This window comes from Artemia sp. Qi Xiang Cuo, chromosome 14, assembly GCF_049724085.1.
Source record: "Artemia sp. Qi Xiang Cuo chromosome 14, ASM4972408v1, whole genome shotgun sequence".
In the NCBI taxonomy this organism is placed as follows: domain Eukaryota; kingdom Metazoa; phylum Arthropoda; class Branchiopoda; order Anostraca; family Artemiidae; genus Artemia; species Artemia sp. Qi Xiang Cuo.
Genome location: NC_142807.1, coordinates 68556803 through 68573587, shown reverse-complemented (window position 1 = coordinate 68573587; position 16785 = coordinate 68556803). Strand labels below are relative to the sequence as shown.

At 33.5% G+C, this 16785-nt stretch overlaps 1 protein-coding gene across 7 annotated transcripts in view; it reads right to left on the bottom strand.

Moving 5' to 3' along the window:
* LOC148944794 (uncharacterized) overlaps window positions 1-16785 on the bottom strand; it is a 77076-nt gene that overhangs the window by 1783 nt on the left and 58508 nt on the right. For 3 of the 7 annotated variants that reach the window (XM_089099748.1, XM_089099753.1, XM_089099749.1), the window contains 3 exons: window positions 15696-15803; window positions 13970-14110; window positions 10012-10089 (listed from right to left, as the gene is read on the bottom strand). In XM_089099748.1, the coding sequence (XP_088955874.1) occupies window positions 10012-10089; window positions 13970-14110; window positions 15696-15803 (327 nt within the window). Of the gene's footprint in view, window positions 1-4104; window positions 4152-8086; window positions 8270-10011; window positions 10090-13969; window positions 14111-15695; window positions 15804-16785 lie in introns of all 7 variants that reach the window. The other 4 variants (XM_089099751.1, XR_016142810.1, XM_089099754.1 and 1 more) reach the window with 4 other exon arrangements.

Below are 16785 nucleotides of genomic sequence, written 5' to 3'. Positions count from 1 at the left end.
TACCATGTTGTTGCCATGTCAAATTTTGTGTCAGTAAAGAGAACACAGGATCTGATTGATTTTTTTGTATGAAATTTTAAGCAATGGCGTGATTTCGTCAAAATACTGGAGGGCGAGGGCAAAGTTGGAGCCAATTTTCCAAAATCAAGTGAAATTGACAGTGAAAACTGAAAAAATTAGTCATATATTACCATAAAGACAAAGATATACTAAAGAAAACTGACCTGTTTCTCTGGATACTTGAATTATACAGGCTTATCTTAATTTTGAAAAGATTTCTTTGCACAAACTAATTTTCAGTGGTGGGAGGCAACTGAGGTTTTGGGGGGTAATCTGGGGACTGAAGGGGGAAGCTGCCCCCCTACCCAATAGCAAATTACGTCCCTGATTTTAAGGCACGAAATAGACCAAAATGTTGTTGGTTAAAAAATCTTTTACAAATATACTTTCTGTTTATGTGATCAATTTAGAACAAACCAAGCTTTTTGGGGTTTTGAACAAGCAACACCCCCCAGAAAATGAATATACTGTCAAGCTTAATGAAATTAAAACAACGAGATTTTGAATTAGCTTAGATAGCAGCAAAAAAAAAATAATATTCCTTAAATTTTGCAAGAAAATGTTCCACACGTCCCAATTTCTTTTACCATTATAGAGTAAGTTGGCAATTCGACAATTTTAGTGGATAATCAAATAATTGAGTAAAAACCATTTCCGTACAAACCTAAGCAGCGTAGACAACCACTTTGTGTGGAAAGCGGTGATAAAACCAATAATGAAAAAACTGATAATTTGAATAAGAAGCACCCAGAAATTCGCAAAAATTCGAGTTCGGGAAAATCTGGCGCACGCCCTTATGTACATGGCTGACAAGTTTGAATTAAAGGCCGATGACAATCAATGATCTTGGCCTTTAATTGACAATCAAAAATGAGAGTTACCGGAGAAAAAAAGGGTTGTCTTTCTCATTTTTGATATCTGTCAAATCAGATCCACTGAAAAAAATGTCCCCTTTTTTTGTCCCCCCTTAGACTTGTATCAAACAAAAATATTCACTACATCTAGGTGTATAGAACTTTTAGGAGTTGATATTTGAGTCGATTCCAAAAAAAGTTTCTACACAGCCCAACAATTCTATTTGAAATGTTATAGAAAGTCGGCCCGAAAACCAATTTTTTACCCTGGACTGTTATGCAATTGCCTGTTAATTTGTTTCTATATTTAGAAAATGGATTAGGTAGATCCGGTAGATCTATCGAGTTTTCAAAATTGTAGTTTCACGACCAAAAATTTGGGACAACATTTACCCTGTTCTTATTTTTATTTTCTAGTATATTTTATTATTCTTACAAAGTTTTTTTCTCTTTTCAGTTTAAATAGACTTCCAGCCTTTGAATCGAAATACTCAGACTGAACTTGAATATTTGTTGTGTGTTAAACGCTTTGTACGTTTCGATATTTTTTTTCATTTATTTTTAAACACAATAACAAGTCTGCTTATAACCCTCTGCTTTTTAGGTTTCCATTGATCATCTCGCACATTTTATTTACTTCCCTATCTTTATTTTATCAGTCGGATATACCCCCCTTTTTCCCTCAGATAATATACCTTCAGTCAACTGCCGCAAGGTAGTCTCTAACTCTTCCATGTAGAAGAAAAAGGACTATAGCTCCTTAGCTTAGCCACAATATCCTTTTTATACATTTAATAGCTATTGTATGAGCCAATCGCCCATGCATACAGATATGAGCATACCCTGAAAACCAAAAGCTTTGTTATGGCAAGGGGTGGGGTTTCACTTTTGCTCAGTTCTCTTGTCGAAGAATAAAATAGGCCATTAAAATGCAAAAGACATTAAGTTTTTTGCAATATTTGCGAACTTCTTGGTAACACGACGGTTGTCTTAGAGGGAGAGTGCGGAGAATATGTCCCATAAACCTACAGACTCTTCTTTGCTTGTTATTATTTAATTATCGAGAATAAAGGAATAACTCCAAGTAACTGACACATTGATATCGCTGTACCAAATTTTTTATTTAGTATCACTTTTTTCTTCACCGTTAAACTTTTTTTTAAAACTTGTGTTGAAGTTTAAAATTTTGTTTTAAATATACTATCTTAAAACTTCTCGCTCAATTAATACGCTCCTATGAATTATAGAAACACATTTGTTACTTAACAACTGTATTTCTGCGAGCCAATATTTTTCTAGAAACGATTGTTTTTTAGAAATAATTTAGACGACAAGAAACAGACCTTTAAAAAAGCAAAGAAAAATTGCACGGCCATGCAAATAAGCTTTACCAAGACTTCCATTTTTTTCTTCTCGGAGAAACTTCATTTTTACTCGTGTTGAACTTTAAAATGCCGTTTGAAATCTTTTACAGTTGACGATTTGATTTTTATAAAATTTCCCTTCATCACTAATCCTTACCAATTTCTTAGTTTAAAAACATTTTCGCGGAAACAATTTTGTTTCTAACTATTTGCGATATAAAATTTGGATATAAATCTTAGAGAAAATGAAGCCAGAAAATAAAGGGGGATTATAGATACCATGCTTTTAATGCCAAAGTCACACTGTAGTCACACAAATAGATAGAATTGCCAAGATCCACGAATGCTACTTTTTTTTCTTTAACATTAACGTCGCACTTGTACTATAGATCTGAATATTCAACATATAAAGAAATTTGTCTGAAAAGCGTGCATCAATACTAAATTTCTTCCAAAGCATTGTCTAATAAGACCACGTCTTTGTACCTTTATCCACATTCATCATACGGATCGGAAACTTGCTGCTCCAAGCTCCATCATTTCCAAAATTACGATACAATTGGTTAAAAGTGATAAAAATTATCATTTCAAAAAAATTAAAAAACAAAAATTCAAAAATTATGCCTTAAATCTTGCCTCTGGGTGTGCATGGCAACCAATTATGATCAATTATTTCTATCGTCTTTTATTATCTTCTATTTTGGCTTTATTATTATCCTCAGAAAAAAATATATATAAACAGATTTAGCCCCTAAAATACTTATAATGCACAAAAGAGCCAACGTTGCAATTCATACTGCATTAACACTAATGCGAATAGCTCATAACTTTTTGTCATCCGTGGTCTTGGAAAGAAAACAATAACAAATAGTTCTAATGAGTTCGGTTAGCGTTTTTTATCTATTATATTACTTCTTTTATTACATGATATTTTCATGTATTATCTTTTTATTTATTTTTTAGTTCTTTTAATAAACATAATTAATGATAATTGGGTTCTGGAACATACCCTCTGATCAGTCAGCCATACCCAATCAACTCAGTCTTTTTATTTTACTTCTCCCTCAGGGTATGCACCACAATTCAATTACGATCAATCATTTTTTTTTTTATCTTTTTAATATTATCTATTTTTATTTTCCTCCATTTTAATATCTCACATTATCTTTAATGTTTTATTAGCTAATACAATTTTTATTTTATTATTTTTGCTATCTCAGGCAAAAAATAAATATAAAAACAGATTTAGCTTCTAAAATGCTTATAATACGCAAGAGAGCTAAAGTTGTAGTTTATGCTCCACTTACAGTAATGTAAATTGCTTGTAATTTTTTGTTATCCATTGAAAATAAAAAAAAAATATTTCTAATGAGTTCTGTCGAATTATTATCTTTTAATGATTATTTTATATACATTATTTTACTTTTTTTATTATGATCTTTTAATATATTATCTTTTTATTGTTTTTTTAGAGGTCTTTTAATAATCATTATTAATAATAATTCAGCTCTGGAACATACCATCTGATCACTCAACCATACCCAACCACCCAGTCAACATATCCACTAATTAGTCAACCATAAAGATAATTTTTTGAAATTATTCTTTTATTAATTTTTCAAATTTTTTTTGAAATTTTTTTTTTCGACAATAGTGCCAGTTTCCGCTCTTATAATTTGCGACTACTGTGGCAATAGAACTTTTTTTTTCTTTTCTTCGGATTTATCCACAAGTGCTGCTACAGTGGGACCTGGGCATAGTGTCTAAAGTCTAACTACAGAATTCGCAAAGGGAAAAGAAGCGATTAGCTTTTAAAGTCAACTTACAAATGGACGGAGTTTAAGAAACAGACTTATGACGACCAAGTTGGGAACTAAAAAATAATTTTTTTTTGTGAATCACAGGCCAAGTGAATGTGGCAAGACCCTAAAAGCTTTTTTTAGAAGGATCTTTTTTATTTGCCAAATAAGAGGCTGAGAAACCAAATCAGTAAAATACACTTCAAATTTTATTTTAGACTTCGCAGGTCAAAAATTTTCAGGTCTAGGGTCCATCGTGGATCTTGACTTTGCATCTTCATAAGAAAATTCCCAAAAATTATAGCCAGATTTGCAGAGAATTTTTTTAGATACTGATAAAAATTGCTTAAAAGTAAAAAAAAATCCCGGTTTTGCAGTCTCTAACATATTTTGCAACGTAACAAACATGTAAAGCAAATTTCATTCGATAGATAGATAAAACTGAATATCACCCATCGAATGATATGAAACTATCGTCTTACGTAGAAGTGTTAAAACTGTAGAACTGCAGAAAAATAAAATACCGAATATAAAAGAAATAAATAAAATTAAAATACTTTGATTAAATTTGAGTGAGACTCAGATTGGTGATGTTTTATTTGTATGATCCAGTATATTAGCTTGTGCGACTGCACAAAATAAGCCTTTCTATTCTACCTAGTTCCATTCTACAGTCCTAATGAAATCAATGAAGTTTTGTATGAAGTTGATACGGCTTTAACAAAGTTTTAATGAAGGTGAACAAGAAAAGAAAAAACAGAAAAGAAAATCAACTCTCTATCTCTTTTTGCTATCTTGTGTCGTATTTTGAATTCTAGATTTGAGGCACTGTAGATGTCTTTCTATTCTAGTAACTTCCATATATAGTTCTAATGAAGTTGACCAAGAATTGTGGGAAGTTGGTACCATTTTAATGACCTTCCGATGAAGTTGAAGAATACAAAGAAAAATAAAGAATTCTACAGTCTATATACTACAGATTTTATTGGAACACAGACGCTACAGACTCAATACTTTCTTACATTTAGTTCAACTATATCTAAAACTGAATCTAAGCCTTTATATTAACCTTATATAAAGGTTATATAATATATATAAAGGTTATATAGTAACTTCATGTAACCTTTTAAACTATATCTAAAACTAAAACTGAACGTTGGCATAACAAAAATTCTCAATGAGCTACAAGAAGTAGAAGTAGCATAAATAAGATGTTGGCATTTGATTATACTAAACAAAATATGATCAATACACTATATATTTTTCTGTTGCTTTTTTTATTTCGCAAATGATAGCAACTTCGAAACATTATACTTTTACATTTTCCAGCAACAATCCCCCAACTTTCGTTTAGAAAATATGCATAATTATTTTTGCGTAGTTTTTGCAAAAGTAGAATAGATAGCTTTGCTTAAAGTATCTACCTTGTGCATGTTTGTGTCTTTTGTGTATGTTTGTGTCTTTAAAATATGTATGTGTCTTTAAGACATGTTTAAGTCTTAAACAAAATAAAAAACAGAGGGAAGAAGTATCCTAAAAAATAAAGTGTGAAAACCATTGAAGAAACTACAGAAAAGAAACTCAATTTTTTTCTTAAGATATGGAAAAATTTGCCCCTTTTCAATTTTTTTAATGATAGCAAATTAAAAATAAAAAAGCTTCACAACCTCCAACAACATCTCCAAGACTAGCATTTCGAAAATCTTTGAGTGTCGTCTTTTTTGTTATGCTATACAATTATTTATTTACCTATTATTACGTTATGCCCATTTATTATCTTTATATTTAGTTTCTTCAATTTCTTCTGTATTTTTTTTTCCATTAAATAACATTGCACTGATTCTTGATTAATCGATAATTCTTCAGAGTTTTATTTATTCTGGTAGGTTATTTTTTGCCGAATAATCTCTTCTGGCATGCTATTTATTATGGGTTACCTCCGCATTGCAATTTAGCAGGTTGTCCCTGAATGGATTTGGAAAAGGTCGTAAGAAAGGATTTAGAGAAAACTAGAACTTTAGGGGAGGATAAAGAGTGTAGCTATGAATAAACTGGATAGGAGGAGGAGCGTGCACATCTCTTTTGGGCTCAGGCAGCTTGGTGCTGCATTGAATGGTTAGTAGTGGCATTGATAATTTTCGTTTGTTAAAAGAAAAAAATAATATAATAATAATATAATAAATAATAAATAATAATATAATAATAAAAAAATAATATTATAATAAAAACTAAAAAGAGTATTTATTTCAAAATTTGTGGTATAACACTCTGCCATTTCTCTGAATTTGTGATTCTATAAAATTGAAGAATACACCGAAAAAATTCGACAAAAAATCCATACATAAATTTAAGAAGAGGCATAGAGATTAAAGAGTTCGAAAGTTAAAATGTGCCAAATTGCAAAATTCTGTTAAAAGGACAACGTCAATGACTTTTTTGTTTCCTTACAAGGAATTGTTTTATCGCAATGGACAAACACACATGTAAGGAGGAGTCTGTCCCGTATTATCTTCCGATATCTTGAAAGTTTATGATTTTTCTCTTAACTTTAGTATATTATATTATCTATCCTAATCAAAAACAGAGTAAGCCAGGGCCATTATCCAAGTAGTTCACCTACTGTTGGCATTCTTGTTTATGTTTTTTTAGTTGTTCCCCCTTTATCTGCGAAAATTATCTTGCGTACATGCCTAGCCAAGGGTGACTAATTAGTCAGTCAAAATTGACCAAGGCATGGCTAATATATCTTTTATTTCACTTTTCATAATCGCTATGATATACCATTCTCTTCCCCTATATACTTTGGAACCATGCAGTATCATGATGATTATTTAATTAAAAATAGAGACCTACAGTCTGATGACCATGATGGTGACCAATATGAAGATGAATCCAATTCAATATGATGACAATGACAATTGATGACCAAGTTGGAATTTATTCATCATTTTAATGCTAGAGTTCCAGATTTTTAGGTTTTATTTTTAAACACACTAGAGACTTGTTTTTAAGTAGATTAGTTTTTCTTTCTTCTTTTTGTTATTTTGCGAGATTTTCCCCATAGTCCTTGTTTTACAATTGTATTTTTGATCATATGATCATAGTCCATCATATGATCACAGTATTTTTGATCACGTGATCATATGATCTTGTTTTTATGATCATAGTCCTTGTTTTTATAATTGTACTACACTACATTCAAGTTGAGGACACTGATACCACATTGGGACAAATTCTGTCAGTTGGACAGAAGATATTCTAATATGGGTACCAGAAAAGATTTGATATATAGGTATATATTTTTGGCTTGATTTATACAAATACACGCTTGCATTTTACACTCGGACCTTGGTCATAGCGTGGTTAAATTCTTTCTCAACATCTTCGAATGTAGTACTAAGCTAAGCCCCGTAAAGTAAATACTGCTAATAGTACAATACTACATGAAGTTCAACTAGGGTTTTACTCAGTTAGGCTCATAATTCTTGCCGAAATTGAAGTTTTTTCTTTTCTTTTTTTTGAAACTCGGTTTTTTATGAACAGTTTTTTTTTATCGAGATTTCAAGTAGCATCAACTCATTTTCTAATTATTTTTTTCCTGAAAATTTTTGTCGTTAGGTTTTAGTAGTTCAAACTAGTTTAATAGCTTTTTAGCAGAATTGCTAGTATTTAGCAGTTCCCGTCTTATTCCACAATATTGCGGCTGTGAAAATACGAAAGGTGTTGATTGACATTTCACCAAATGTTCAGGAGAAGCAAAAAACTATTTTGGAAAACATGGCTCCATATCTCTCTCGAGTTCAAACAGTGCCTTTCTGGCCATCTAATAGTGGGCCTTATGTGACAATCTTTGTGGCTGTGAAAGAGCCGTGCACTTACCAGTTTTTGGTCTGCAAAAATGGTCAAAATTTTGTCATTCACGTTTTTAGTGGATTACAGAATTGAGAATATGTCGAGATTGAAAGAGGATGCGTACATTCTGGTTAAACCAGTCGGTAGCGGGGCAAACCTGAGTGTAATAGAATCAATATCAACCCTCCTACAAGCATGACACCAGAATAACTGAAGGAGTTCAAAGATGTGCCACCAAATGTATCGCGGGTCTGCAAAATATTCCGTATGATAAGAGACTGGAGTGTCTAAAACTACCAACGCTGGTCTTCAGACGTCGCAGATGTGATACGATGCTGACCTACAAATATAATACTCAACCAAACAACACACTCCTCACGAAACATACAGGTCAACACAGCACAAGAGGACATTCGCAGAAGCTAGCAAAGCGAAGAGTGAAGACCAGAATGCGCCGAAACTTTTTTACCGAGCGTATTTCTAACAACTGGAACAACCTTCAAGACAAAACCGTGACTGCACCCACTAGTGCCCCCTTCAAGTCAAGACTTGACAAAGTATGGAACAACAAACCATGGAAATATAAGTGGGACAGTCAATCCCTCAGCTGCCAACTAATGCAACATCACTGGGCCCGTATCACAGTGACGTTCCAAATTACCATCATTGACGTGGAACAGCACAGATCCAGCGTGGACCTTATTTCGCTCCGAAATGCGAATTAAGGTAATTAAGGTAACATATAAGTCATTCTTGACTGATATGTCACATAATTTCTTTCGTATTTTCACATTCAATTTGTCTCTGACATTTTTTAAAGTTCTACCAGCCAAAACTAACCAGTATTAATGAATATATCAACCCAGCATACCTGTCTAAAATGTAGCAGTGAAGGTTGAAGGCAAAATTTCGAGAAATTAGCCAAACCAGTGAGCTGGGGTTGGGGCGGATATCTTTTTTCCTTCTCTTTTCAGGTTAGAAAATAAATAAAATCTATATTCCTTAAAGTTCTAGTATAAAGTGCTCGGTTATTTTAAAAATCACGGGTCTACATGTGTATATTATGCATTTACATCAAAACTGCACAGTGTGAAGTGACATTTCGGCCAATCATCGCTTTTTTCAATGTTGGAGCGACGGTAGAATTTCATTTGCAAAATTTCAGGAAATTAGCCAAACCAGTTAACAGGGTATGATAAAAATATTTTTCCTTCATTTTTATGGTCATTTTTTTCACTTACTGTGGACACTTCTTTTTATATTTGGCTTTATCGTTATTTCTGGCCCATGTAAATTAAAAATGTTATTATTTTCGGCCAATATTTATGCTTATTATTTAGGCCCCTGTCCTTCCTCGATTACGTACGATTCCTTTAAATACATTTTTTTTTGTGGTATCTTTTTTGCTTCATTTGCTGCGTTTTTTCTTTTTTTCTCTCTTATTCATAGTCTAAATTTACCAAACGTTTATAATATTCTCTTCAAGCTACACAATCTTCATGTTTTTTTTTGTTGTTCAATATTTACCCTATCCTTGAGATCATATAGGCCTCTTCTAAGGTACTGGTTTGTTCTAGTATATTCGAAGTTTGTTTTTATTGTAGGCTATCCTTTGTCGTGTTTTTTTCTTTTGTAATATAGACACTTTTAACTTTTTCGTGTAATTACACGTTTTTTCATTTATTGACATTTTTTACTTTCTCTTTGTTGACATTTTTATTGACATTTTTTAACTTTATATTTGTTGACATTTTTATTGACATTTTATATTTTCTCTTTGTTGACATTTTTATTTTCTCTTTGTAAATATCTGGCAGTCATTGCACTCACCTACAAAGTCAATTTTTGTTGTGGTTTCAATTTTGGAAGCAGTTTTTTTTTTTTTTTTATTTCCTAGCAATGGAAATTTTAAAATCTTAGTTTTTGGTATTTCTCTTTTTTTGGTAATTCACACATTACTTATTTGTCTTTGTTTCTACCAGTTCTTAACAGTCATATTCTACTACTACAAAAAAAAGAGACAAAGGATTCACTATCTACCAACTAAGAAAATCTATCTATTAGCTAACACAGATTTGGCACCTTAGACATGGCATCGACATTCCTCTAGCCAGAGGACTCCTCCATAATTGCATTGCTAAGTAGCGGTTTAACAAATACCTACAAATTAAACATTTATTTATGTGGAATCACTTCAATTTTTGTAAATAATAACTTAAATGAGAAGTAAATACATTTAAGGACATAAAATTATAAAAAAATCATTTATTAACAAAATTATTTTCAATTTTTAATCAATCCATATTTTTTTTTACTTTTTGTATTTATTATTAAAATTATTTAATTAGCTAATTATTATTAATTATCTTCATTTAATTATTATTATTATTTACTTTTTTTATTCATTTCATTCATTAATTAATAATTTGTTAATTATTTTTGTTTATTAACTGCGCGCTCCACTTTATTTTAATAAAAAATAAAATTGCAAAAATTACAAAGTAATTAAAACAGTTAGATTTTTTTCAGAAATTTTGTGCCCCTAAAATTTCTGCACCCAGGGCAAGTAACCCCTATGTCCCCCCCCCAAAAAAAAAATCGCCTCTGGTAACAAAGGACAAAATACATGGTCCAATTCAGACATTGCGAATCTCTACCCTGAAGAATTCTTGAAGATTTCACCTATATATGGAAGTCAGGGTAAAATGGCATTTCTTTATTTCTAATCATATTCTATTATTTATTATTTCCAATTATATTCTATCTTTATTTGTATTATATGAAAATGCTTCAACTAACAGTTTCACTATAAGCTAAATAAATTTTTCGGCAATATACTATTTTATAAGGTAGTGCAATAATTCGATAGTGCATAATTCTAAATTTGAAAGCGTAAAGGTCATGAAAGATAAACATCAAAATCTGTAATATAGAACAGCGTATCAAAAGACATAACAAATGGTTAGATTTAGACGCTCTGTGTCCCTACCTCAAATGTTTTTGAAGGCTTTAGATGCGTTAGATTTTACCTATAAAAGTAACAAAAGAATAGCCCCCAAATTGTGGCCCGTTGCCCCTAACAAGTGGCCGACATTGGTGCTACTTTTTCTTTTGTATTTTCAGCTTCCCTTATTTCCTAACCTAAGCTAACAGTTCTGGTGGGATTTATGTAAATCAGTGAAGCCCTATTTAGTTGGATGTATTTTCTTTATTTACTTTTATTCATTTAAAAAAAAAAATTAGGTGGCATTCTTCTTTTAAGTCGTTTTAAGTCTTTTAGGACTTAAGTCTTTAATATGACTTAAAAAAGGACTCTTTTTAAGTCTTTAATATTAAGTGGCATTCTTCTCCCAGTGGTATTACGTCCTTTTGAAACTCTTTTAGACCACCTAAATATATTGAATAAAATTTAAAAACGTTACCATACATATAAAAATTTAAAATTTAAGAGGTGAACCCTTCACAGATATTCTTTCTTTTGGGGGGGGGAGGGGGGGGTAATCTAGAACCCATCATCTGAATAGCAAATTTGTCTAACTGTTTTGCAGGGTGCTTCTCCGTCATAAAGTAGAATAAGAGAAAGGAAAAAAGAGAGGGGGAGATAGATAGATAGATAGATATAGAGAGAGAGAGAGATAGAGAGAGAGAGAGAGAGAGAGAGAGAGAGAGAGAGAGAGAGAGAGAGAGAGAGAGAGAGAGAGAGAAAGAGAGAGAAAGAGAAAGAAAGAGAGAAAAATAGAGAAAGAGAGAGAGAGAGATAGAGAGAGAGAAAGAGATAGAGAGAGACAGAGAGAGAGAGAGAGAGAGAGAGAGAGAGATAGAGAGAGAGAGAGAGAGAGAGAGAGAGAGAGAGAGAGAGAGAGAGAGAGAGAGAGAGAGAGAGAGAGAGAGAGAGAGAGAGAGAGAGAGAGAGAGAGAGAGAGAGAGAGAGAGAGAGAGAGAGAGAGAGAGAGAGAGAGAGAGAGAGAGAGAGAGAGAGAGAGAGAGAGAGAGAGAGAGAGAGAGAGAGAGAGAGAGAGAGAGAGAGAGAGAGAGAGAGAGAGAGAGAGAGAGAGAGAGAGAGAGAGAAAGAGAGAGAGAGAGAGAGAGAGAGAGAGAGAGAGAGAGAGAGAGAGAGAGAGAGAGAGAGAGAGAGAGAGAGAGAGAGAGAGAGAGAGAGAGAGAGAGAGAGAGCAATGCTTAGAGAAAATGATATTAAGTGATTACAAGGGCGAGACTTGACAGAGAGCGAAGGCCCTACGCAGGTCCCTGAAAAAGAAATGCCTTTACTTATGTGAGGTCTCTGCCCCTCTGTCAGAAAGCAACATTTTCCCAGTTAGACCCAAATTACATAGAATCAACAGAAATATTTTTTTTTTAGGTTTGTTATTTATTTGATTTAACAAAACCAAAATTGGCAATTGTTTTCAATTGACCATATTTTAAGTTTATTATGTTTTTTTTATGTATTTCGTATTTTTTATTTTCCTTTTTTGTTTCTTCTGTCTCTCTTTTTCTGTAATTGACTAAGATTTTGGATTTTAAGATTTAGGATAATTTTAATTCTTTTTTTATTTTTTTTAAATTGTTTTGTTTCACTTTTAAACCCAATTTTTCAGTATTTTGTCCAGTGTTTGTTTGTATTTTCTGACGATTAAATACACATTTCGGTGTTAATTTAGCACATTTAAGACTTACTGTATTACGACATTACTGATTTGTTTTGGAATTTTAAGACAAAAGTTAGCCACTGTTGCCAGTAATAGTAGCTTTTCCATAAAAATTAATCTAGAATAGAGAATAGTGAATTTAGGTCTATTTTTTTTGTGTGTGTAGCACCATTAAAAATAGGCCCTTCACCCATGATCAGCAGTTGCAAAATACATATAAACAACAAAGAGGACCATTTAAATCGCTTCTACATGAACAACCACGGAAATAGAATATACAATAAAAGAGCCAATTCTCCGAATAACTAACACTGAAGCAAATATTGCATTCCCTATAACTAAGGCATTTCCTATATCCAAGACGTTCCTTATACCCAAGGCATTCCCTATACCTAAGACCTTTACTATACCCAAGACATTCCCTACGCCCCTGGTCTTCCTTACAGCTTTGCTGTTAAGGAAATAGAGAGGGCTTCAAGAACCATTTTTCACCCATCAAGTTTTGTTGTTGTTGTTCACAGGAGAAGCTATTCAATCAATCAATTTATTTAACAAATCGTAGAAAAATTAGAAAGCTTTATACCCCCACAAAGACTCTTTGGCCTCTGAGAGTGGAAGACTAAACATTACATTAAATAATATCACTTATTTCATTGACATAAGTGATATCACTAACTAGACCACGAAATCAAATGGGGAGGAAAAGTCTCCTGGACTTAGATTATGCTGATGATTTAAGCATCCTAGATGAAAGTGTGAGCAAAATGAATGAAGTTTTAGAGGTTTTGCGAGTTCAGGGTGCTAGAATGGGTTATAAAATTAATGTGAAGAAGACTAAGTCACTAAGACTAGGAATAAGTGCAGATGAAAAGGTGACGTTGGGTAATGAAAAGATTGATCAGGTGGGCAGCTTCACTTACCTCGGTAGTATTATCAGTAAAGATGGTGGGAGTAGTGAAGATGTTAAAAGTAGAATAGCCAAGGCTCAGGGTGTTTTTTCACAGTTAAAAAAATTTGGAAGAATAGGAAGATAAGTCTGCAAACGAAGATTAGAATCTTAGAAGCTACAGTAATGACAGTGGTCAAATATGGCTCTGAAGCATAGGCGCTAATATTTCAGTGATATAAATGATATCACTAAGAAATATCACTAATACTGATTTTATTTTCTACTTCCATTGTTTGTGTGATGAAGTAGCAATTGTATACTTTCGGTTCGATTGTTTAATTTTTATTTTTCTTTGATTTTATATTTCCCTCCCTTTTTTATCTAGTTTTGTTTTAAATTCATTCTTATTCATTCTAAGGATGCCTTATCCGATACAGACAAAATATTCGGGTAATTAGTGCACAGAAATATTGAAAAAAAGAAAATTACACAAGCCTCTTACTTATCAGTCATAGAACGTCTTCTGTAATCATCAGCAGTGGGTAATTCGTCTTCTCGATCTCCACTTACATCCTCCCTGTGATGCCGAACCTTTCTGGGAAGAGTAGAGTTACCTTCTTTTGGATGTTCCTCGTTACAAATTCTAAAATATAATACAAAACTGATAAAAAGAAATAATTTTAATATAACATAATTATCAGGAAATCCTCAACGAAACTCCTGCTAAAGCGTTTGCCAAATTTTAGAATCTGGACGACGACAGTAAAGAAGTTCCCGATTTTCCTGAACGAACCGGTATTGTCCTTGATCTTGTGAAACATTATGCTCCTAAAGTCGTTCGGATTCTGCAACGTCTTGATGTGACCAAATCCAGGGATCCTGACAGGTTATCTCGAAGTTCCAGAGCGCCAAATTAGCTGGGCCTTTGTCATCGCTATACCTGAACTAGATTGTGATCCAACGAGCGTGGGCTCATGTAGGCCTATCAGCTTCCTGTTCTGCCTTAGAATAATTTTACGAAAGCGTTTCCAGTCATATCGAACTTTTAGCAGAAGAATACGACATCAGGCTATTGCCATTCGATAAAGCTTTTGACAGATCACAAAACCTTTTGACAGAGTATGGGACCTTGGTCTACTAAAGAAACTCTACAGGTACGGTGTCCATTGATGTCTGTTAAAAGTGATCGAAAGCTTTCTTTCTGATCGTTCACGCTTTCACTTCCTAGGAACATCTAATAAAGGCAGATATACCCCAGGGTATCCTGGGATCTACGCTTTTCTTTATTTACAAAAATGACATGGGAGACAACTTTGCAAGACTTTTGCATCACTTTGCCGACGACACACTTAGCCATCCAAAAACAAAAGACCCAACCCAGACCTCCCTATAGACGGATTTCTGTAGGCAGAGCCCGGTCCAATTATCTTAAGGTTGTCACGCAGAAAACAGAGTACTTGGAAAACAGCTTCTTTTGACGTTGCACGTCGATTTCGAACGGTCTCCCTGGAGACATTTTTCCTAAAATTGTACCTGTCAAATTCTACAAAAGAAGATTCAGCAGTCATTTAAAACCTCGTGATGGGGCTATGCAAAAGATTAGCAGGTAAATCAGATACTTAAAAGTACCTGGCGCCGCAAATACAGCAACTAAATACGAGGAATACAGCAACTGAATAGGAGGAGAGAGAGGGAGATGCAGAGAGAGAGGGAAGAGCAGAGAGAGAGAGGAAGCGAGAGTGACTATGACGGTGACCCTTGAAAGGGCACGATGACTCGGCATAAGTTCCTGATATAGCGAATTCATTTACGTGAGGTTGGCTTAGTAATGTCATTTTGCTGAAAAACTCATTTAATCTGGGCAAGTTGCTTCAGCTGCTGAAGAATTGAACTTTCAATATTTGTTTAAAAAGGAATGAAAAGTGATGGAGTTTAGCAACTGAAATGTTCTTGAATAGTAACAAACAAACAATTATAGAAAGAAAGAGAGAGGAAGAAAAAAAAACAGAAAAAGAGCGGGAAAGTGCGAAAGAGGCAGACTCTTTTTAAATACTGAAGTTTTTTTGTTTTTGCTTTTTTTTAAGCAAAGAAAGTTGAATTCAAGAAAGAAGAAGAGCGGGGATAAGGACAGAGGGATAGAGGAAGAGAAAGGAAAGATAGATAGAGTAAAAACGAAATTGAAAGGGTTTAACTGTACCAAATTTCAATCAAAATTTAGCTAAATTCACCTCTTTGAACGGCCTTGAGAATGCGATCTACCATTTCTTTCTGTTTGTGAATTCTCAGGAATTATCTCTTTTTTGATTCCAGGAACTATTCTGTCTGGAGCCTCTTCCCTGTAAGAAAAAAAAGAGAAGAAAATGGATACAATTCCTCTCTAAATGTTTAAAATCTTAGCCAAAATTGTTACATAGAAAGAGGCAAACAACAAAAGAATCGAATTTTGGCGTAAAAAAAAGTTAGTTTTACACACTTGAGTTGTCGTCGTTTAAATAAGGGGCTGGCTCGCTGAAATTTTTTCGGGGTCGCCAGAGTCTCCGGCAAATCACTTGCCGAGGATGCCGTAGATGTAATATGTTAATTACTACGATCAGTCGTTTCAGTACGATTCACGAGAATAGATTTAAACATCTAATTCCTAATCACATACGGCACACCTGCTGCGTGTTAGCAGGCATTTGTCAAAGGATAGGTTGACAGAACTGTTGCCACCCTTCTGCCATGGCAAGGCACTAGGGACGGAGGCATCATCTATGAGTCGTCGCAGAGATCCATAACATCTCTTAAGAGATGAAAAGTGATATTACTCAGCCCACACCAGTCTCAACGAAGCGTTTAATAAAACCTTGCAGACAGAAAAAGAATTTTCTTTTGAGTTCAGCCTCACTGAAGAGCTTTTTCGCAAAATTTTCAGAATTCTAATTCTTCATCTAAACAACTAAAGGCTTCCAGCTTACGTGCAAATTGACTTTGTTGACGATGAGCAAGTGTGGCAGGGCACTACAAGGAAGCTTGTATTTAAATAATCCGCTTTACCTCAGAAACAGATCTTATGACAAATTTATTCACCCTTTGGCCAATAAGCCAAAAGATGCTTTTGAACTTCATGTTTTCCCGATGATTGCCAGCTACTGACAAATGTCAGTAGCGGATCCCAAAATTTTAAAAATATACAAATTGCATTACTCTGCCAATAATGACTGCTAGTAAAAAGAGATTCAGGCTACGGTAAGACTGGAAGGTTCGATGACTTGGTGTCTACGTTTCGTCAAAAGACTCTTGTGAAATAGATGCTATGGTTAATACTTTTGGGAAAAT